The sequence below is a fragment of the Osmerus mordax genome, chromosome 2 (genome assembly GCF_038355195.1).
Source record: "Osmerus mordax isolate fOsmMor3 chromosome 2, fOsmMor3.pri, whole genome shotgun sequence".
In the NCBI taxonomy this organism is placed as follows: domain Eukaryota; kingdom Metazoa; phylum Chordata; class Actinopteri; order Osmeriformes; family Osmeridae; genus Osmerus; species Osmerus mordax.
This window is the reverse complement of record NC_090051.1, coordinates 20,183,041-20,206,392: the sequence shown is the minus strand read 5'-3', so window position 1 is coordinate 20,206,392 and position 23,352 is coordinate 20,183,041. Positions and strand designations below refer to the sequence as shown.

The 23,352-nt window shown below is 48.8% G+C and overlaps 4 protein-coding genes across 6 annotated transcripts; 2 read left to right on the top strand and 2 right to left on the bottom strand.

Moving 5' to 3' along the window:
• Positions 1-925: 925 nt before the first annotated feature.
• On the top strand, positions 926-4,616 carry LOC136965517 (probable serine/threonine-protein kinase kinX). The gene is made up of 7 exons (XM_067259696.1): positions 926-967; positions 1,098-1,140; positions 1,666-3,039; positions 3,173-3,255; positions 3,475-3,615; positions 3,711-3,822; positions 4,339-4,616. The coding sequence occupies exons 2-7, from the start codon at positions 1,104-1,106 to the stop codon at positions 4,404-4,406; spliced, it is 1,815 nt and encodes a 604-aa protein (XP_067115797.1). The 5' UTR covers positions 926-967; positions 1,098-1,103; the 3' UTR covers positions 4,407-4,616.
• A 3,963-nt stretch (positions 4,617-8,579) lies between these two features.
• On the top strand, positions 8,580-10,119 carry mettl21cb (methyltransferase 21C, AARS1 lysine b). The gene is made up of 4 exons (XM_067261071.1): positions 8,580-8,773; positions 8,963-9,123; positions 9,358-9,475; positions 9,722-10,119. Exons 1-4 carry the CDS (start codon positions 8,620-8,622, stop codon positions 10,117-10,119), a joined length of 831 nt encoding a protein of 276 aa, XP_067117172.1. The 5' UTR covers positions 8,580-8,619.
• Positions 10,120-11,531: 1,412 nt separating this feature from the next.
• Positions 11,532-15,100, bottom strand: LOC136961818 (rhodopsin kinase GRK1-like). Its single transcript, XM_067255272.1, has 7 exons — positions 14,402-15,100; positions 13,518-13,645; positions 13,166-13,323; positions 12,839-12,922; positions 12,442-12,566; positions 12,043-12,244; positions 11,532-11,821 (listed from the first exon to the last, which is right to left on the bottom strand). Exons 1-7 carry the CDS (start codon positions 15,098-15,100, stop codon positions 11,532-11,534), a joined length of 1,686 nt encoding a protein of 561 aa, XP_067111373.1.
• A 1,655-nt stretch (positions 15,101-16,755) lies between these two features.
• Positions 16,756-23,168, bottom strand: tfdp1a (transcription factor Dp-1, a). Of its 3 annotated transcripts, none has more exons than XM_067255143.1 (13): positions 23,130-23,153; positions 22,158-22,235; positions 20,862-20,946; positions 20,637-20,703; positions 20,060-20,163; positions 19,210-19,334; positions 18,813-18,978; positions 18,532-18,678; positions 18,087-18,155; positions 17,735-17,886; positions 17,474-17,640; positions 17,205-17,283; positions 16,756-17,108 (listed from the first exon to the last, which is right to left on the bottom strand). In XM_067255143.1, exons 3-13 carry the CDS (start codon positions 20,871-20,873, stop codon positions 16,970-16,972), a joined length of 1,227 nt encoding a protein of 408 aa, XP_067111244.1. In that variant the 5' UTR covers positions 20,874-20,946; positions 22,158-22,235; positions 23,130-23,153; the 3' UTR covers positions 16,756-16,969. The 3 variants fall into 3 exon arrangements, with proteins under 3 accessions (XP_067111244.1, XP_067111246.1, XP_067111245.1); XM_067255145.1 differs by having other exon boundaries at positions 20,643-20,703; XM_067255144.1 differs by lacking the exon at positions 22,158-22,235 and having other exon boundaries at positions 23,130-23,168.
• Positions 23,169-23,352: the final 184 nt, after the last annotated feature.

The following is a 23,352-nucleotide window of genomic DNA, read 5'->3' as shown; positions in this document are numbered from 1 at the left end:
GCCCCCACCCTGGTCTGGCCCCAGCCCCTGCCCTGGCCTGGCCCCCGCCCTGGTCTGGCCCCCACCCTGGCTTGGCCCCCGCCCTGGTCTGGCCCTAGCCCCTGCCCTGGCCTGGCCCCCACCCTGGTCTGGCCCCCACCCTGACCTGGCCTGGCTTTTGTGTATCTGCTTGTGTGAAGTAATAGGATGCAGCTCCCAACATCACCAGGTGTTTCTAGACCTGTTCAGAGACTCAGCTGCCTCAGGGCACATGACCACAACATAAATCAGTTGAGGGTATTATCGGATGGAAGTTATTGGTCAATCTTGTTGTTGTTCTCCTTTTTTTATGGAACCGACCTCAGTATCACAAACTCTGGAATGATCAGTGAACTCAAGACCAGGAAGTTAAAGAGAAAAATAGACGGCAATTTCAGTGATAAGCTGCACACTGTATCTGTGTTGGAGAAGTAGCTTGGGCATGGGGCAGGGCAGGGGGGCTGGACAAGGGTTGTAAACGTCTACTTATGTACGGTAGATGTGAAAAGCTGAAGAGCTCAAACACACACAGACAGAGAAGCAGACAGATTCACCTGACAGAGGATTGTACACATAGACAGGTAAGCCGCATGTGAACTCATACAGGTGTGTAGAGTCAGTTGAGGGTATTATCGGATGGAAGTTATTGGTCAATCTTGTTGTTGTTCTCCTTTTTTTATGGAACCGACCTCAGTATCACAAACTCTGGAATGATCAGTGAACTCAAGACCAGGAAGTTAAAGAGAAAAATAGACGGCAATTTCAGTGATAAGCTGCACACTGTATCTGTGTTGGAGAAGTAGCTTGGGCATGGGGCAGGGCAGGGGGGCTGGACAAGGGTTGTAAACGTCTACTTATGTACGGTAGATGTGAAAAGCTGAAGAGCTCAAACACACACAGACAGAGAAGCAGACAGATTCACCTGACAGAGGATTGTACACATAGACAGGTAAGCCGCATGTGAACTCATACAGGTGTGTAAGATGCTGTTGATGTGCCTTACTCCCAGGTAATGTAGCGTAGGTTTGCAGAGTCTGCCGAATGTGTCTGTCTCACTCACACTAACTTTCTCTCTCTAGATCAAAATGAAGACCCTGTTCTTCCTATCCTGCATAGTAACAGGTACTGCAGCTTACAGCATTTCATAATGGTTGGTTTAATGTTCATTAGAAATATTTGAGATAGAATGTGCAGAATTTGATGTACGGTAGTCAAAGCATAGACTTTCACAAACTCATTCACCTTAGAAAGATTTACTCTCACTGACCAATTTGTTTTCTTTTAGACATTTGTAAGTCTTATTGAAAGAGAAAGTATAGTATCTAATGTTGTGTGATTTCTGGCCTGAACTCATTCTCTGTTTATGGCTGAGCAAGCCTAAAATCCCCTATCACAGTCACATGGTACCATATCACCAAGGCAACCATTAATATTTAACTTCCAATCAGCCCCTGTGCTGTGAGATATAGATACAATGGCTATGCTGTATTAAAATGGATTTCTTTTTTCCATTGGGTTAAACATGAGTGCAGAAAATCAACGCAGTTCATTTTGTATTAGAAATTGATCAGTCAAAAGTTGTGGTCATTTGAATAATAAATTATGTGTTTTTAATTGTAACATACATTTTTGTTTTGTATGTTCCAGTGGTCCTGGGACTTGCTCCAAACAGGGTTGTCCAGAGAGACCTTCTCCCAGCACAGGGCCATGTGGTGCAGGAAGATTCACAACCCCTGGTAGTGAAAAGAACTGAATTCTGGCAGATCGAACCGGACACAGAATGGGTCCCCCTGGTGCAGGAGAAAGAAGCAGAAGTCCCTCTGGTGCAGGAGAAAGAAGCAGTAGTCCCCCTGGTGCAGAAGGAAGAAGCAGAAGTTCCCCTGGTGCAGGAGGAAGAAGCAGACGTCCCCCTGGTGCAGGAGGAAGAAGCAGTAGTCCCTCTGGTGCAGGAGGAAGAAGCAGTAGTCCCTCTGGTGCAGGAGGAAGAAGCAGAAGTTCCCCTGGTGCAGGAGGAAGAAGCAGTAGTCCCCCTGGTGCAGGAGGAAGAAGCAGTAGTCCCCCTAGTGCAGGAGGAAGAAGCAGTAGTCCCTCTGGTGCAGAAGGAAGAAGCAGATGTCCCCCTGGTGCAGGAGGAAGAAGCAGTAGTCCCCCTGGTGCAGGAGGAAGAAGCAGTAGTCCCCCTAGTGCAGGAGGAAGAAGCAGTAGTCCCTCTGGTGCAGGAGGAAGAAAAGGAAGCGGTGCCTGTGATGGACCCCGGCCTATATATGGAGCCAGCAGCAGAGCTGCAGCCAGAGGAAGAAGTTGATCCTGAGATGGAGGTGGAAGGGGAGTTGGAGAGATCAGAAGTTGAAGAAGGTCCTATCTTGGAGGAAGAATCCCTGGGGGTTGAGGAGCCAATGATGGAGCTGGAGCCAATAGAAGAGGACAGTCTGGTTGGACAGGATCTGACCAGTGATGAGCTGCAACAATCAGTTTTCCAATATGAAGTAGAGCAACAACCAATCATGGAGCTGGAACCGTTGCAAGAGGAGGGGCTCGGAATGGAGAGGAAACCGTATGTAATGGATGAAGAACCAATCATGCAGCTGGAACCGTTTCCAGAGGAGGGGCTTGGAATGGACAGCGAACCACATGTCATCATGGGTGAAGAACCAATCATGGAGCTGGAGCCTTTTGGCGGTCATCCAGTCATGGAATACAATGACATCATGGTTGAAGAGCCCAGGATGGAACTGGAGCCAGAAATACACAGAGTTCCTTATTCAGCGACAGGTCGTCACTCTGTGATGGTGGAGGAGCCGGTGATGGAGTTGGAGCCCTTGGCAGGGGAGGAGTCACACCCTTCTCCAATGAAGCGTGGGACTCCAGGAGTGGGAGGCCCTCTCCTCTTTGAGCAGTCAATCATGGGAGAGGGTCCAATGATGGACGGGGCTGCTCACGTACAGGTGGAGCCCGTGAGGGAGAGGAGGGCTTTGGGGGAGCGGGAGGCAAACCACCACCAGGTAGACACCTATATCACAGGTGAGAGCGACTACCAAAACCACGCCTTAACCTTACCATGACTGTGCTCAGTCTTAATCATTTGACATGAACAGATTGTGTGGACAGGTTGTGTAGTGAGAGTGCGACGTTGAAATACTTTGTTTGTCCACAGGGAGGCGCTCCTGTCCTGGTGTGATCTTGGGGGGTAAATGCTACCAGTTCTTCCAAGGCCCTAAAAAGGCTGCAGATGCTGAGGTGAGTGTTGGGAACTAGCAGGACAACGGGACAAAAATGATATTTTCCATCAAAAACACAATTATACAGACAAACAGACCCACACAAAGCATACCATCATTAAAAATGCTATCTCCGTTCTTTTTCCGGTTCCAAGATTATGGATTTGAAAGTGCATCTTACAATATTGTCTTATTAGCAGCTCATCATCCCAGACATTCTCTCTCTGTACCTCAACAGTTCTTCTGCCAGAGCAGTTTCCCCCAGGGCCACCTGGCCTCCATCACCAGCCAGCAGGTCCACAGGCAGGTGATGGACCTGATACTCCAGCAGAACGGGGCATACACACGCACCTGGGTGGGAGGACTGCGCTACCTGGAGGTCTGTGTGTGTGTGTGTGTGTGTGTGTGTTTGCTCCAACATGCATGATTGTGTATAATGATCCTATTTCATTTCTGTGTCCTCTGCCCTGCCAGACTGGTCGCTTCATCTGGTTGGACGGAGCACACTGGACCTATGAGGACTTCCTGCCTGGAGAACCCAATAACACAGCAGATGTTGAAAACTGTATAGAGCTGCTGGCAATTGGTAGGACTCTTTTGGCTTCTACCTCAAACCCATCCCCTCACACTGCATATTTAGTAGGGGTGGGAATATTTTGGTACCTCACGATTCGATTCTTGTGGTCACGATTCGATTAAAAATCGATTCACGTTTTCGATTTGTAATCCAAATTCTTTATTTTATAAAAAAAAAAAAAAAAAACGATTTAAACGCTTTTTTTAATTTGTGAATTGATGTGAATCGCTAGAAGACTGAATTGCGATTCATATGTGAATCGATTTTTTCCCCCACCCCTAATACTTACTGACCGAGTGATTGGATCAAAGGGACAAGATTTTAAACATTTGGCTTGCCTCACTCTACTTGTTTCAAGTTGTACGCTGGATGACTCATTAAATAGTTTGGTTGAATCAGAATGGGTGACGACTGGCAAATTAACCCAAATATTGAGAAGTGTGGAATACCCCATTTGTATAAAATTACGTTACTGCTGATTGGTTGTTGCTGATGCGTGTGGGTGTCTTTGTGTCTGTGTTTCAGGAAGTGGAAAGTTCAATGACATGCCTTGCTGGGACCTGAGGTCATTCATCTGCTCTCACCCAATCTAGAGCTGATATCAGATCAGCAAAGGCTTCTCCACTCTGATGGGAAAGCTCAGGTTGGAGTCAAGCTGACAGTGAACGTGATAGAACAGATCATCAGGTTTGGGGAAGATGAGGTTTATTTTCTATATTCTGTGAAGTATTTTGTTTTGTATGATGTCTGTGTAAAAATTTACATTTGTTGACAACAGTAAATAAAGAGGATTTATTAGATAAGTTTGTGTGGTTTGTGTTTCATAGCCTGGCCCCGAGTCTAACCCTTATCCTAACCATAATACTTATTACTCATAACCATAACCACAAGCAAATAACCAAGTTGGTCAATAGAACATAAAAACAAACGACATACTCTTAATGGAATGTTGAGCAGCTGTACAATGTAACTGCAGATGTAAAGTGTTGCTGAATGTTGCTCCATTCTTTTCCTCTCCCCATTACCTCAGTACCTCTGGATTCCTAACATGGGTTTCATCCGGGGGGTACAGGGTATGTTCCTGTGCCAGCAAGCTACTCTGGCGTCACATTTTCACGCACAGCTCTCAATCTAATTGATCTGTTGTTCGCTCAATGTTTGCGTGTGTGTGTACGTACGTGTGTTTGTTTGTGTGTGTGTGTTTGTGTGTGTGTGTGCATTAAGCATTCTCTGTACACCCATCCACAACTCTCTCTTTCAGGATTAGTGAGGCTTAGCTCCTTTTAGCGGACACACAAGCACACACGCAAACACACACATTAAAGCCTGCAGGGATACCCAGTGAGTCATTTTCCACTGAACGGCAGGGCCTGTTTATGACCCACGAGACACATGCAAGGATTATCAGCCCACAGGTGACAATCAACTGTCTCAATCTGAATTACACTCACGCAGATTATAACAGGGACAAAATACACACTTCCAATCCACAGAGAATCCAACAATGTATCCAAGACTTGATGGTGCTAAGTCACACACATCTTTTAAGACACGTTCGTCAACCTTCTCATGCTGAAACGTCGCGAAAAGTCGCTCTGGATAAGAGCGTCTGCTAAATGACTAAATGAAACAAGCATCTGTCATCGCTAGGTTGAAAAACAGCCTTGATCCCGGAGACAGGGTTGAGAGAGCGGGGCCGTGGTCATTGTTCACGTACCAGGAAACAGTCCGTTCAGAGGGGTTAAGAGCTCAGAACTCACAATGCACTTCTAGTCTAAAACAGGCTACAGATCCTGTCCATCTTTGCCAGGCATCACACTAAATAGGGGGACATTAGGAAGTCATATTTATAGATTGTATACAGATCAGAAATAACAAGTCCTCTGTTGAATGAGGCAGTTTAAATGTCTGTATGTAACTGAGAAAGATATGTACCACAGACAATTGAGGATGAGTTGATGTGACAACCATGTCACCCAGAGCCCCTACCCTGTCCCATACCCTGGGACTGGGCCGTGTACATAGGGGCGGTGCTGAGTGTTGATGGTCGGAACAACTCCATTGTCAGAAGGTTTTAATAGGCACCACAGACAGATATATAACATGCCAGTATTTTAATACTGTCTCTCTCTCTGTCTTTGTCGCTCTCTCTCTCCCTCTGTCTTTATCTCTCTCTTGTCTCTGTATTAGTTTATCTTTTACCAATGGGAGGATGAGCCCCTGCTCCTGTGACTGAGTCTACTGAGCTTTCACTGTTTCTGTTCTGAGAGGAGGAGGGACTCAGGGCCTGTGCTCTGTGCCTCTCCTGGGGGCCATGAGGCCATGGTACGGGTGTGTGTGTGCGTGTGCGTGTGTGTGTCTGTTTGTGTGCTACTGTCTGTAAACTGAGACACACCTGTTCTTGAGTGAGCCGAGAGCCTGGCTCCCTCACACACATTCTACCCTTCAATCCTAAACTCTGCACCATGGGCCTGTCTCTGTTGCACACCAATCAACACATCAAAACACTCCACACACGCCTCACCAACACACACATGCACCCCCCACATCCAAACACTCCACACATGCCACACACACACACCAACACGCCCCACATCCAAACACTCCACACATGCCACACACACACACCAACACACACATGCACGCCCCACATCCAAACACTCCACACATGCCACACACACACACCAACACACACATGCACGCCCCACATCCAAACACTCCACACATGCCACACACACACACCAACACACACATGCACGCCCCACATCCAAACACTCCACACATGCCACACACACACACCAACACACACATTCACGCCCCACATCCAAACACTCCACACATGCCACACACACCAACACACACATGCACGCCCCACATCCAAACACTCCACACACGCCACACCCACACACCAACACACACATGCACGCCCCACATCCAAACACTCCACACACGCCACACCCACACACCAACACACACATGCACGCCCCACATCCAAACACTCCACACATGCCACACACACACATGCACGCCCCACATCCAAACACTCCACACATGCCACACACACACACACATGCACACCCCACATCCAAACACTCCACACATGCCACACACACACGCACGCCCCACATCCAAACACTCCACACACGCCACACCCACACACCAACACACACATGCACGCCCCACATCCAAACACTCCACACATGCCACACACACACACACATGCACGCCCCACATCCAAACACTCCACACACGCCACACCCACACACCAACACACACATGCACCCCCACATGCAGACTTTGCACCCCCCACTTCTGGACTTTTGCGCCCGGCCAGTCAGAGCTCTGTATCCCTCTGCTCTGTGGAGAGCCTGTGGTCTGGGGGGCTGAATCCTCAGGAGCCTTTTCAGCAGGATCTGTTTTTACTGGCGGTCCAGACTGTGTTGACCTATCGCTTACATGACAGTGGGCTTTAAGATGTTCTGTATTTACACGCAAACATCCTCACAACTGGCACAGAGGGAGAATTAGTGTCAGCTGTGCGTGTGCAGTACATCACGATGCACTGTGTGTTTGTGTGTGTGAGTGTGTGTGTTGGAGAAAGAGAAACAGACACAGAGAGAGAGATAGAGATGTGTGAAGCAGTTCCTGCCATTTGAGGAGAGGACACCTTCAAGATGACGAGAGCGTGGGAGAGTTGTATGGGTAGAACCACCCCCTGAGGTGAGTGTGACAGGTGAGAAGGCTCGTTCCCTGGGTCAGGCTGACGGGGAGGAGAGAGGAGGTCTCGTCTGGGCCTCCTCATAGCTCCCCAGGCAGCCAGTCTTCTCTCATACAGCACCGGGTCCCTTGGAAGACATACCACCGCAGCTGACACGCCACTCTCCCTGAAATCAGACCTTTGCTTCAGGACTGCTGTGTATGTGTGTCAGTGTGTGTGTGTGTGTCAGTGCTCCTACTGATCAGTCCTCCATCTTAACCTTGTGAGTTACACCACAATCTCCGGGCTTTCTGTCATCAATGGTAAGATGCCAAATTCCCATCTAAATCCCTCACACTGAGGCGGTAGAAGAGGATGAAGTGGGGATGATGGAGGGAGAGGGATGGAGGGAGGGGGATGTGGGGTTCAGCCCGGAAACACATTCCCTTTGGGGGGGAGACGTGCTGCTGGGTTTGGTTTCATGATCCTGTTTTAACCTATCAGACTAATCATTCTGCCCTGAATTAACCCACTCTCAACAACTCTGCTACAACAGGGGAGTTTGTACATAACCTCAAACTCAGAGCACAGGAAGGACAACTTTCTAATAAATGTGTTCGACATAGAACATAAAACGACTGTAAAACAGTCCAGAGAGCATGGAACATGGAACCTGAAAGGTTTAATATAGATCACAGAACCTAGAAACATATGGTCTCAGATTCAGGGGTCTGTTTACTGAGTCATTAATCTGGGGTCGTTTAGTCTTCCTGATAGCATGGCTCTGGGCTATCCTCCAGGAGGGATCAGGGAACAGGACAGAGGCTTTAGCACACCAAGCTGCAGCTTTAGTCTGCATACCTGACTCTGTCATATTCTCTCTCTCTACTTCTCTACTTCTCTAATCTCTCTCTCTCTCTCTCTCTCTCCCTCTCCTCTCTCTCTCTCCCCTCCCTCCCCCTAGCTGCATGTTCCAGGGGTGGTCCAGCAGAGATGCCTCTCCTTTATAAACACGTGACAGAGACAGACACACAGGGAGAGAAACGTTCTCCTTTGTCTCTACGACTCTTCTAACTCGGCCTCACCTGACCCAGGGAGACCAGGTCCCGATGGAGAGCCAGGCTGCAGCAGAGCCTTCAGACTTGCACGAGGGGGAGGAGGGGGGAGCGGGTAGGAAGAAGACAGATCCAGACAGACGCCATGACGGAGAGAACAGAAAAGGGAAGGAGAGGCGTACGGCAGAGAACGGTTCCACAAACGAAGGCGAGCGACATGAGCTCTGTCAGGGGTTTCATTCAGCAAGTCGTGTGTGGAATCTCCTAGTGTCTGTGTGAACTTCGTGAGTCGTGTGCCTATTGCTCTCATGGTTCAGTTGTGGTTCTGTCGTGGCTCAGCTGTGGTTCTGTCGTGTTTGTGTTTGGGTTGTGGTCCCGTGTTGCTTCCCTTCTCCAGAAGGGAGAAAGGAGCTGATGGCAGGAGAGGCTCTGGACCGCAGGAAGAGGTGGGAGCCCAGCGTCTTCTACTCTGTTGGGAAGGAGTCCTTCTTCTTCGCTGGTCATGACATCACCATTCATGAGTCTCTGGACTCCTATGGCGCTCTCATCTGGCCTGGGGTGAGTACTGCAGGGATTTTGTGTCACCGATGGCTTCACAGATGCCCACAGATCAGCACCTATTGCAAAAAACTAAGAAAAAAACTAAGAAAAATAAATAAATTCTGAAATGGAAGACACTTTAGGAGGAGCTCTACTGACAACTATTAACATTCCACCCATGTTTCTGCAAGAAATTGTGTAATGGAATGTACACAGAAAATACTATGAATTTGTGGGTGTGTGTTTATGTAGGCAGTAGCTTTGTGTCAGTTCTTGGAAAACAACAGTCAGCAGGTGAACCTGATGGACAAGGCCGTTCTGGAGATAGGAGCTGGGACCGGCCTGCTGTCCATCGTGAGCAGTCTGCTAGGTGAGTCTGTCTGTCTGCCTGCCTGTCTGCTTTCCTGTCTGTCTGCTTTCCTGTCTGTCTGCCTGTCTGATTTCCTGTCTGTCTGCTTGCTTGCCTGTCTGTCTGCTTGCCTGTCTGTCTGTCTGTCTGTCTGCCTGTCTGTCTGTCTGTGTCTGTTTGTCTGACTGTCTGTCTGCTTGCCTGTCTGTCTGTATTTGAGTTAAGTAGTTGGTCAGTCCATTAATTTGATAACTCGTTGTTCCCCAGGTGCCTGGGTGACAGCCACCGACCTTCCTGAAATCCTGTCCAATTTGACCTTTAACCTCTCACGGAACACCAAGGGCCGCTGCCGCTACACGCCTCAGGTGATGGCCCTGACCTGGGGTCGCGACTTAGAGAGGGATTTCCCCCTCTCCGCTTGTCACTATGACTACGTACTGGCGGCAGACGTGGTCTATCATCATGACAACCTAGACGAGCTCCTTGCAACCATGCATCACTTCCTGCGACCAGGAAGTGGGACCACGCTGCTGTGGGCCAATAAGGTGAGGTTCCAGTCGGATGTGCGGTTCACAGAGAGCTTCAAGAGCAGCTTCAACGCCACCCTGCTGTCAACACTGCCCCAGCAGGAAGTCCACATCTACAGAGCCACGGCACGGGAATGATGGGAGGGAGGGGGGGAGAGGAAGGGAGGGGGGGAGGAGGGGAGGGCAGGGGGGGGGGGGATGGCAGGGGGGGAGGGGAGGGGAGAGGAGGGGAGGGGAGAAGAGGGGAGGGGGGGGAGGAGGGCTCCTAGTTGACAAATCACAAAGACAGCAGAGATGTGATTCTATTATTTTACTAACATTCCTCTGAGCTGTGTTTTCTATTGTTTAACTTATCCACACGGAAACCCACAAAAGAAACAAAAAGGACTATAAACAGTACTTTTCTAAATCCTGTTTTATTTACCAATTTTTCATATGTATAATAAATTGATTTCATCCAATTTGTGCTTAATAAATTGTTCTTAATGATAGTGAAAGACATCACTATCTTCTACACTCTCTATTGCCATTGTATAGTCAGCATTAAAGGAACATTCCATCCATTATTTGTGTGAACCAGGTCACTGACACAAATAACAATGAATCCGTTTTGTTTAGTGGCCACATGCAAAGTACATGGTTTCTATAATGACATTGAGGAAAAGAACCTTTAACATATTTTTGAAACATGATTGTAACACATATTTTACACATAATGATTCCTAAAGTTTCTTAAAGTGACCATTTTCTCTAGTCATATTTAGGTGCTTCATTGTCAGTTTACACGTTACATCATTATAAATCTATACCGAAAGCACATTTAATACAGATACACTTCACTACCTCTACATCATTCACCTTACAATACTGCTATGGAAAGACAAATAATTCAACATCAGCACGTCTATAGTTAACAGATATGTATTAGTTTCTTAGCACCACAATATTTCCCAAACTAAAAAACATGCTCTTGGTTTCACTCCAGAACCATGTACAATATGAGGTCTAGATAACTCTCTCAAACTCTCTTTAACTCTGTCTTTCGACACCCGCTGATCCAGTAAACAAACACAATTAGATATGTACAGTTTCAAAGTCTCAATTAGTAGAATCCATCACGGTGACCTATGATGACCGGTGTCTGCACAGCCCCTGAAGCAGGGAGCCGATGAATCCATCCCAGAATCAAGGGTTGTCTGGTCTAGAGGCCCACCTCCAGCATGGTGTGTGTGTGTGTGTGTGTGTGCGAGCGCCTGGTCAGTGCTGGTGATGGCTCCATGGTACGTCGGTCCAAACATCAACGTGTACACACTTCCCCATATCACTAGTATTATTAAAACATTCTAATTAGGCTCAGCAACGCTTGCTTCCTGCTCCAGACTGCCGTCTCCCAGGGACCTGTCTCGTGGTGGTGAAGTTGTCCCGCCCCCAAGAGGGGCCTAGACACATTTCTCTAGAATACGGGGGGGGGGGGGGGGGGGGGGGGGGGGGAGAACCACAGACATCCTGGAAACTTCCGGAACAGCGGATTGGACGGCGGCCTCGCTCGTCTAGGACAGGCAGCAGGTGGAGGATTTGGGCTGCTCCAGGATGGACTCCCTGCGGAGGTCGTTGGGAACGGAGCCGGCCGGGCCCCACACGTTGAGCTCTCCGTAGATCCCCGTCTCGATCATCTCCTCCTGCCAGGGGATGGGAATGTTGCCCGAGGAGAACTCGTCAAAGAACACCCGGTCTGGGTCATCCAGGCCCACGCCCTTGATCGTGGAGAAGGCCCCCACATCATCCAGGTCCTTGGCATACACCACCTTGGAGTCAGGGACGAAGGGTGGGGGCAGAATGCCTGTGGGGGGTCGTGAGAGAGGGGGGGGGGGGCAGACATTAGCGAAACCATCTGAGGAGAATCCTGTTATCCTATCTAACAGGATTCAGTAGGATGTGGGTGTTCGTATCTGAGGGTGCGGCAAAGGGGGTGGGTGGTGGTTCTAGTCATGAGGCAAGCATTGCTTCCTAGTGGACGATGGGACCAAGTTTGTGTGAATGTGAGCGTGTCAGTTCGCGTACCTGCGTCCAGTTTCCTCCAGTTGATGCCGGCGAAGAAGGGGTGAGTTCTGATGTCATCACAGCTGTTGTTCCGGAAGCCCATCCTCTTGTCCACTTCTTTAGCCATCAGGGCATCGCACAGGGAGCGGGAGTTCTCGCTGAAGGATTCTGGGTAAACCACCGTGCCGTTCAGGATGCGGTCCTTCAGCTCGTCTCGTTCCACCTGGAATGAGGAGGGAGTCAGATGACTGAGCGGTGAATTTAAGACAAGCTTCAGCGCGTGCGGTACAGCTGGTCTCAAAAGCCTGGTCTCATGGTTTCAGAGACGATCCAATCACGCGTCGGCACTCATCACGGATGAGTGATAACAGGAAGACATGATTGTAACGAGGGACAGGATAGGACACTAGGCTGGGTTACCTTCTCTCCTCTGTCTCTGAAGGGGTTCCTGGCAGCCATGAACTCGTAGAGAGTGACCCCCAGGGTGAAGTAGTCTACTGACGTGTCGTACTTTTCTCCTTTCAGCATCTCCGGAGACATGTACCCTGCACGGGGTCAGAGGTCATCCTGGTCAGACGTTTATTCGTAACTGAGAATGCGCTCATTAAATATCATTTTCGACATTAAAAGCGGGGGAGAGACAGATTTCCCTTTTTCACAAAGTGGGGACATGTCCCAGCCATGTATGATGAAACCTATGCCCCTGATCCTGGTTGAAGGGCTTTTTGTACGAACACTTCACTGGTCCATTGAAGGAGATCAGCTTGAGTCCCTGGAGCACCGTGACCAAGCAGTCTAAACGCCACCAGTCTCTCACCTGGCGTGCCAGCGTAGCCTTTGATCTTCTCCTGGCCCTCCTTCAGCTCCACAGCCAGGCCCAGGTCAGATATACGCACGTTCCCTGGAGAACACACACACACAGATAACAATGATGAATTACATTCATATGTCCAAACCGATGTGTCTGTCTGTACCTTCATTGTCCAGCAGTACATTCTCAGGTTTGTGTATGTATTTGTGTGCGTGTGTGAGAGTGAGTGCACCTTCATTGGTCAGTAGCACATGCTCCGGTTCGTTTATGTATTTGTGTGTGTGTATTTGTGTGTGTGAGTGTATGTATGTGTGTGTGTGTGTGTGTGTGCACCTTCATTGTCCAGCAGCACGTTCTCAGGCTTGAGGTCTCTGTAGATGATCCTCTTCTGGTGCAGGTGCTCCATGCCCTGGATGATCTGGGCCGTGTAGAAGCAGGCTCGGGCCTCGTCGAACCCGGGGTTGTCCTCATCCACCAGGTAGACGTGGTACCTGACACAGAACCGAGGAGGACGGCGGAAGGAAGATGAGAACATGGTAGGGCTCTACAGTGATGCTTACACATTTATACACAGAAAAATCAAACATGCTCACCACACTAGCAGATACAGATATTACTCTTGCGATAAAAAAACAACACGTGTGTTTAAATTTGTGTTTTGTTTGGGAGCGTGTGTGGTTGTTACTTCAGGTCTCCTCCGTTCATGATGGTCATGACCAGGCAGAGTTCGTCTTTGGTCTGGAAGGCGTAGGCCAGCGTCACAATGAAGCGGCTGTGAACCCTGGCCAGGATCCTCTTCTCCACCATCGCCCCCTGCAGGATGAGAGGGTGAACAGCAGCACGTATTAAGCACAGTCCTCAGGGCCTGAGCCATACACTTGCCGTATTTCAACTCTACACAGTGTGCCTGGTTCTCAAGATAATCAAGCCCCTGACACACAGACACACATAATTATAGAAGGAAGGGAGGGAGGAAAAACAGATACAGAGACAAAGACACACAAAGGGCAGAAGGCCAGAGGTAAAAAAAAAAAAAGGATGCTTTCATGTTCATGTAAAGCTCTGGACACGTCAAGGGCGACAAATAAGCATCCCCCAGCAGTTCCACTGCTGACAGCTTTTCTGTAAAGCTGTGTGTAATCATCCTATCCCTGGGCTGCTGTGTTTAATACCGAAGGCTCAGGCCAGAGAACACATAGACCTGGACAAACCTAATTACCTCCACAGGCTCTGGGCATATGAACTCAAGGGCACATGGTTATACTGGGATGGAGATTCTGCTCTAAAATGTAGATCACAATACTCTTGTCTATTTACTACATCGAGAACGAATAAAATGAAAGTCAACTCAATTAACTTTTCATGTCATGAACGTGAAACATGAACACCTTACTACAATCAAAAACGACACTGTTGCCTACAGTGGTGGTAACATTGTACGATAAATGAATAGCCACGGCTGCTATTGCTTGCCATTTTCCACATTAGCGGTAAGACGAATGGGTCCCCTCAGCAAGTGGTTCGATTATCCCCTGCCTGGCTGTGCGCCCTGAACTCCACCCCTCTCACCTCAAAGCCTTTCCTCTTCTTCAGCCTCTTCTTGTTGAGCTTCTTGCAGGCGTACAGTTTCCCCGTGGCCTTCATCTGACAGGCCGACACCTCCCCGAAGCCGCCCTTCCCCAGCACGCGGAAATCCAGAAACCATTCGGCATCCATGGGCTGCATCTCCAGCCACTTCCACTGCAGGAACCTCTTGAAGAACATGCCCTCCAGGAAGAACACATAGGGCACCTCCTGGAGGTAGCCCAGGATGGAGGTCAACACGGGGGCAAAGAGCCCATCCCCGGCCGCCTCCTGGCCCTCCTTGGCCTGGGCGATGACCTCCGGGGTCAGGAAGGGGCAGTACAATTTGGCGGTGGGCTCCAGGTAACGCTGGACGATCTTGGAGGCCTTGCGGACGCGGTCCGAGTCCTCCGCGAGGTCGTACTCCTCGATGTCCCTCCACAGGTTGCAGGGAGCCTTGTACTCCGGAGCCGCCTCCAGGAACTCGCGGAAGAGGCGCTTGCCGATGGGCTGCTCCACGCAGACGGAGGTGAAGCTGAGGTCCGTCGTGTCCGCCAGGCCCTCGCACACCGTGATGTGGGGCAGCTTGAGGCGGCTGTGGAACTTCTTGTCGCGCGCCGCCGCCGCACTGGAGCCATCGAAGCTGCCGCGGGCGTTGATGTAGGCCGAGTTGGCGACCACGGTTGTCAAGCCTCCGATATCCATGGCGACGGTTGTGACCGCGGGTGAGAGCTCAGAGGGGGTGCATGGTAGTAGAACGGAGGGAGGGATGGAGGGAGGGAGACAGAAGGAAAGTTAAGGTCAAGAAAAAAAAAAAGCTAAGAAAAAAAAAGCTTAGGCTGGAAGGTTAGGAGGTAGGAGCAGAAGAGGAGAGATGTGTGGAAAGAAACAATTTAAAGGAGAGAAGAATTGTGCCTGCAGCAAGGCAGAGGGTCAGTAGAGAAGTCTACTGATCCACAAAACATCGCTGAGTGCTTCCCCTGACACGCACACCTCTCTCTCTCTCTCTCTCCCTCTCTCTCTCTCCCTCTCTCACACACACCCTTACGTTTCTCTCTGACTCTCACACACACCTGACTCAACACCTTTCTGTAATGCCTTTATCCACTAACTCCCTAATGCCCTAGACAGAGAGAGGCCAGAGCTGGGTCTGGGGTGTCCAGACTGGGTCAGGACAGCTGGAGCACCAGAAGACATCTGAAACAGACAGCACACTCATGCAGCACATCCCCCACACAGAGGAAGCCTGGTCTAGGCCCTGGAGACTAACCCCAACTGTGTTTGTCCAGGGAGGTGTAGTTTAGTTCCTATATAAGCCCCATCACAAAATATGTAGTTCCTCCTTCCCTCCACACACAGAATCAAACATGAGGCCAGTTTATTAAAACAATCTCTATATTTAATTTGCAAACTTATATTAGATTACAGAAAAAGTATTTGGAAGAGTCAGTACATGTGTTGTTCAGGTTTAAAAAGGAGATCTTTGAAGGGAGTACATAAAGACCTATACAACCACATTGGATACATCAATCATTTTCAGGTCTTCCTTTCTGCCACTGACCTCTAAAGGATACTATAAGCTACGATCAGGGTAAGATCTGTATACATCATAAACAAAGCATCTTGTGTTCCTATAGGGATTGTGGGTGATGGAGGCTTCGTTCCCCGCTGGTGCCAGTCGTACGTAAACACTACAAAAGGTTCAGATGGCCAAGGCGTTTCGAGATTAGAGAAGCTCTCCTCTACAACAACAAATGAACAAATTCTAAACAAAAACAAAACAAGCCGACATGTTTAGAACAGCTGCCTACAAAACACAAGAAAGCCAGCCCCACACACACACACACACACACACACACATTGGGGGAGGTAAAAAAAAAAAAAAGGGTTTAAATCAACATCAACAAAAATACAACATTATCCACACATTTTAAGGAGCGGGCCCCCATCCTGAGGTGCCATGGCAACGGTGTTGCCATATTCTTGGAGTCACACTGGCAAAGCGTGTTGTGGCAGCAATTCTGTACTGGCAGCCATTTTGGAAAATCGGATTCATCGTGAGTCTGCCCAACTTCAAAAACAAAACAAGGTGTAACTATTTCACACAAGGTGCACTATACATTCTCCAACAGCAGGGGTTGTAAAGAGGGGAATTTCGCTTTATTGTCGTAGTGCGGTGGCCAGCAACTACAACTACACTGGAACTACACTCACACAGCTTTAGTGTGGTGCCCAGGCCACAGACTACATTCCCCAGAGGGCCTTGTGCGTGACTTGCGACCCATAGAGAACACACAGGGTGGATACCCTTAACACCTCCACACACACACACGCACCCCCCCCCCCCACCACACCCCTGCGAAAGAGTATAACAGAGATTAGAGGGGAAGGAAAGGGAAAGAGAGAGGGAGAGAGAGAGAGAGAGGGACAGAGACAAAGAGAGAGAGCGCACTGGAGGGAGAAGAGGGCACATGAGAGATTCACATCCCACAGTGACGAGGTGGGGCGGTTCGGGAGGACTGTGCTTGTCGGAGGCGCGAGGCCAGGCGAGGCGCGGGGGGACGGGACGGCGGGCTAGTCTTCGTCGTCGTTCTCGTCGTAGTCGTCCTCGTCGTCCTCGTCGCCCATGTAGGAGACGGGCGTCTCCACGCGCGAGCCGCTGTAGTGGGAGTCGTTGGAGCTGGAGGCGAGCGTCGCGTCGGCGCCGCTGTCGCTGCAGAAGCCACACGGGGGGGGACAGCGTTGGAACCGAGCCATGCTAACAACCATGACGTCCTGACCGCGGGGACACCACAAAACGAGGCCTTACCTTCCCATGTGATAGCGCCCCCCGTTGGCAGAGGTGCCCCCAGTGATGTAGACGTTATTGATGGGGCCCTGGGCCATCTCTGCAGGACACAACACAGTAGCTATGTATACATCACAACAAGCGCTAGAAGCACAATACAACAGCACAAGGGGTAATGGTGGCATGGTGGAGGGGTGTAATGGTGGCATGGTGGAGGGGTGTAATGGTGGAGGGGTGTAATGGTGGAGGGGTGTAATGGTAGCATGGTGGAGGGCTGGGGACTTCCTGACCTGTGACATAGGGCTCCAGGGCCTTGGGCACCAGGCCACGGGCGGTCTTCAGGTCCTCTGGAGAACACTTGCCCACCTCCAGGCCGCACGCCATGCCCATGCGCTTCAGAACCTCGATGTCGTCGTGGATCTCAAACATGCTGTCGAAGTTGAACAGGTACTCGAACCTGACGAAGAGAGGATGACCGGGAAACAGGAGAACGAATTACCCCCAGCTCTATAAATCATTATCGGCCGACCCATGTGTGACCCGTCACATACTTGTCGTTGGAGATGCTGCAGTCGATGACTGTCTTCTTGCTGGTGTTGACGATGATGAAGGGCAGGTGGATGACTGAGTTAGGGGGCGGCGGCCTGTTGGTCTGCTGTTCTGACTGCCGGTTCCGCTGCACCAGGTTCTTGAAGGCTATTTGCTGCAGAGGAAACCACCAAGAAGAGAACAATAGAGAACAGTTGAAGCTGTATCCTTCTACAAAGCAGGCAGGAGTTTCGATGACCTCGGTATCAGTACCAGCTGAAACAGGCTAGGCTACAAATGGAAACGGTGCATTTCTGCACGGCGTGAATGACTCCACGAGCCAGAGAAGCTTCAAGAACACCTGACGGGGCGCACCTGTAATATGAGCTCCTGGAGCTGCGACTGTTTCTGCTTGATTCTCTCCAGACGCTTCTGTCTCTCCACCTGGTGAACACAGACATCGTGTTAGGAAGTCAAATTAAAGTGATGAGACACAGAGAGACACAGAGACAGAGAGAGAGACAGAGAAGGGTTGAGAGAGAGGAGGAGCAGGGCTGAGAGAGATGGAGCAGGTGTGAGAGGTAAAGTAGGAGAGAGAGCTAGAGAGCAGGGGTGAGAGAGACGGGGCAGGGGTGAGGGAGACGGGGCAGGGGTGAGAGAGACAGGGCAGGGGTGAGAGAGACGGGGAAGGGGTGAGGGAGACGGGGCAGGGGTGAGAGAGGAGGAGGAGCAGGAATGACACAGATATGAGGACCAGGTATAAGAGGAGATGGACCGCTAGGCCCGACCTGCGTGCGTCTGCGTGCCAGCACCATCTCACCTCAAGGTTCTGGCACTCCTGGGCAGAGTTGGTGGGCAGGCCGATCCACTTGATCTCCTTCTTCTCCTTGGAGATGATATTCATGGCCATGAGCACGTTGAGAGCGTCGTACACACGCCTGCGGATGTTCTTCTGGTCGTACACATGCTGGGGAGGAGAAGGGAAAGCTCAGAAGGCTGACAGGGAAAACAAACACCTCGGAAGAATAGTCTTCCGTCGCGTCGCAGCTGTGAGTGCGCGTGCAGCGTCGACGCACTCTCCCGCTCCGAGCGGTGACTCACCGAGTCGTTGGGGGAGAGGTGGTTGTCTGCAGAGCTGAACTCCGCCACCAGCTCGTCCGCCACTTCATTGTAGGTGGTCACTCCTTTCTTCTGCACCTTCTCGCACACCTTCATGGAGAAATGTCTCAAGCCCTTCCCGTTCTTCTCCCCCTTCTTCCCTCGTTTCCTGTGAGGGGAACGGTGTTTATTTAATTAAAAAAAATACATGATGTCCCTGGGCTAAATTTGACCAAAACCTGCGCTAACATGCATGCTATGGTCTTGATGAAATCGGTCTGAGGTCTGGAGGAGGGGGGGATGATTGAGGGATAACAAGGGAGGGAATCTGGAGTGGAAGGTCAAGTGGGGGGAGGGGTCTGGAAAGAGAGGGGGGAGGGGAAGAGAGAGAGAGACTAACCCTGAGGACCACGGAGAGGCGTCTGGAGGCTGGCTCTGGGTGAGGAACTGGGAGCTGGGCGTGTGAGGGCTGTTTACCAGGATGGCATTGGACACACTGGGCCTCTGAGGTGTACCGATCACATGCTGCAGAGGCAACAGAGAGAAAGGGCTGAGAACCAGAGGGACCGAGAGGGAAGCAGGGAAAGGCTGGGATGGGGATGACATCTCTGACTGATGCTACATGCAGCAGTAGAGACGTTTCACTGACATGGAACATCATCAACCACTCAACAAAGTCTACATTAACATCTGCACAGTTCCGACTTCCTCCATACTGACTGCGTAAACAACTAAGGCCTCGTATCCAGGATGTACACGCATTGGAGCATGCAAGCACATGATCATTATATGTGAAGAGAATATTTGGTAAAGGTGAATATCCATATCCTTCAGTAGGTCCTTGATCAGCTCATATGTAAGCAGATTTCCGTTATGTATAGATTGTCATGTATGTAATGGGATGATGGCAATAATCCTGCTGACTGCAGACTCATCAGCTTATTGTCAAGCCCTCCGGTCACCTCGCAATGATAATGGAGGGGCTTAAAAGAAGGAGAGGAACAGAGTGTGTGTGTGTGTGTGTGTGAACTCTCCCGACGAGTACAGAGAGAGCATGTGGTTCTGTATGTTAGAGGAGAATCTGTTCAAGGGGGTGAATGGGCAGCAGTCTTTGTTCCAAAACCTCATTTATTTCCATCAGTGGGAGAATATCAACCTAAAATGCCAGTCCACCTAAAATTCAAGTGCTTTTTCACACAATTTCCTTCGCAGTGGGTTTCTCCATGTACAATAAAAGGTGAATGGCTCACCATGTGCGGCGCAATGTTGACATTGGAGGGTCCCAGAGTTTTGGGTAGCAGTTGCTTGGCTACCGGGATGGTGGTGGGGTGGACCGCAACCAGAGACAGGACACCTGGGACAAGTGGCAGTAGGAGAAGAGGTCAATCAATTCATCCTGATTTGTATCATCCACTTTGTACACCGTATCTAGAGATATGGCCTTCTCAAAGAAAGAAGAACTCCACACTTTTCAAGGAGAAGGTCAGAGAGGGGAAACATTTTATCCCGCCCGAATGTGTTCGGAAAGGTCCTCCGCTGAGCAGGTGGTGCTTTGACCCATCCTATAACGTTAGATCAGAGCTTCTCACGAGGCAGAGGATGTCGGGAAAGAGTATCAACCCAGAGCTGTGAGGATGAGCCCATAGCTCCTGTTGTGCAGTACCATTGCCCCCTGCTGTAGCATAAGGGCCATGATCAGCACATGGCAGCTGAGCCCCCATTACAGCTGGATTACTCCTTCACATTCACTGTGCTTAGTACTGGATTTAGGCCCAAAAGGGGTAAACGGCCCCAGCAATCACAGCACACACAGACAACAAGACTCACCCTTACTTGGGCTAAGATTCTGGTCAATGAAAACCTTTAGCTCTCCATTTGTTTCAATCAGACCAGCCTGTGGAGGACATGAGAAAACACAAATTGACATAAACACCAGCTCATTCATTAGACATGAGAGGGTTTTCACCACCTAATGTAGGTTTATTAGAATACACCTCCCCCATTGAGACTCCTTTCCCCAGGCCAACCCTCCTAGTCCAGGGTAGGACTTACATCTTTGGCCATGATCCTAGCGGACCGGGGTAGTAGGGTTCAGTCTGTGTAAGGAACCTCTTCTGAAGCAACACTAAAGAGTCCCCTGAAACAGACAGACATGGTGTTAGTGACAGCCTGTAAGTGTAACATATAAATGGTAAGACTCAAATCAAAAAGGTAGGCTCACATGAACATATCTATTTATAAGCACATGCACTGATGTATGCAGTGCATGTGCAAACTCAATTAACTTGTCCATCAGCACAAGAGTTGTTTCTCTCAAGATTAATCTATTTATACATCTTGTTTAGGGCAACCTGTTTGTGTTTAGATTAATTTGTCGTCAACTTTGCTTATTGTTTAAGATATGTTCCAGAATATCCACAAAATCCACCATCATAAAAATGGTATTTGCTACCCTCCTGAGTGACTGACAGATAGGCCTCGACATAAATGAGAGTTGGGTAAATATGATTAAGACTATTAGTTATGCTTTGCTAGTGCATCCTTAAAACATGCATGTGCACATATTGTATGTAAGGTATGTGGTCAAGCTGCTAATGGTATTAATAGTTTATTGAGCAAGGCCCGCCTGCCTACATGCACACAAAGCACTGTTAGCTCTGTGTTAGCATGCTACCTCGCTGGAGATGGGATCAAACTGAAAAAATGTGTCCAAGGATAACGTTATCGATAGCAATGACTAAGCTAACTGCTAAGGACTTGCACCTCTTGGGATTTACCTAAGCTCTTGTTTAAAAAGTTGTACAACATAATCACAACTTTTTTTGTGCATTGAAACAGGCCTAGGTAAGCAACTATTGACCACGTCCGCCCGACCCAAGATCCTCCAACTTTAGCTAGCGAGCCTCAGAACATCATCGAAAACATTTGCTCTAAACGTTAGCTAGTAGCTACCTATACCGCTAGACCTAGACAAATAACTTATAATTGTGACTCGAGCAGTAACTATCTACTTTGACAGAAAATGAACATGTGTACATTTACAGTGTGCAATTGCATCAGCAAGTGACTGCTTTTGGTATACCATTGTATAACTAGTCAATTACTAGATAGCTACAAACCAGTAGGTGGCTAACATTAGCGAGTTGGTAGCTAGCTAGCTAGCAAATGCACGTTTTGAGACAAGGACCCGAAAGCAATTAAGCGATGATTGATTCAGTAACATTGGTAAGATAAGACGAATTGATTCATATCTTTATCATTTGCAATATGTGAGAGCTAACGACATGATTGCATTTGCAAGTACAATCTTTGAACATTAACAAAATGTTTTATTTAAAGTGCACTTACGGGTGCACTCTTCTATCCTGCTTCTTCGACGGCTGTTTTTGTTGGCATCGAGGATGGAGGAAGAGGAGGTCTAAATCCCTACCGCCAAACAGGAAACAAAATATAGCCTTTTAAAGATTGTTTACGTCAAACACATCTGTAATCGAAACGCAACTTTTATTGACAGAGAATTATATAATTACATGGGTAAACCGATTTTGGTAAATCGTATAAATGCTGATTTACCAAAAGGTGCTATGGCTAGCAAACGTTAGCTACGCAATATGGTCAGTCTCAACTAGCTCTCACTAGCTAGTGCTAGTTAAATAACCGCTACACCAGGTCCATACTTGTTTATCCTTTGTTGGTGAAACTATTTGTTTCAAAGCATACCTTTCCCATTCGCATATTGATAAAATGCTCAAAAATGTAGGATTTAACCAGCTAGTTAACTACCTTAAATGGAGTTTATAGTAGTATATGTACAGAGTAAGGCAGACCCCGGCAAGTCCATTATGAGAATATTTAAACGAACGATAGCTGCCAAGCTTGATGCGAGCTACTTCCAACAATATTGAGGCAACGTTAGAGTACTAACGTTATCAATCTGATAGTTGTGATTAGGTCTAAACAGCTATAGTATGTAGACCTTAGTCTCACGTTGGTTTTACTAGATTCCTTAATGTATTTTTCGCAACAACTTGCTAGCTATCCGACTTGTTAGCTAGCTAGTAATATGTTTGCAGGGATGTCGGCGGCCAACTGCAACTGTCAAAGCCTACTGTACCTAGCTAACCAAGCTGAATAGCATTAGCGCGTTAGCCAACTTGGCTAGGCTAGTAAATATTTGACCCTCTGAGTTTCAAAACAGATGGAGGAACTATTTTACGACAGTGGATCGCCAATTTAACTTCTTGTGTATATATTTACATTCGCCCACTTTCGGTTTCAGAATATTTCAATTCACTTTACACTAGGAACAACCAATATTACCTTTCGTAGTCCTTCTGTCAAACTGATCTTGGCGGTGACTAGGATCGGAGAAGTCTGATTGGATAGCGTCTGTTCGAAGCATGCCATGCTTACAGTAAAGGCCACGCCTTCAGTACTCACTGATTGGTTGACGTGTAAGGACTTTTGAGTCTAGTCGTCTGTTATTGGTGTACATAAACCAAGAGCCTTTTCTATGGGTCTGAGTTTTGTACTCAGTTAGATA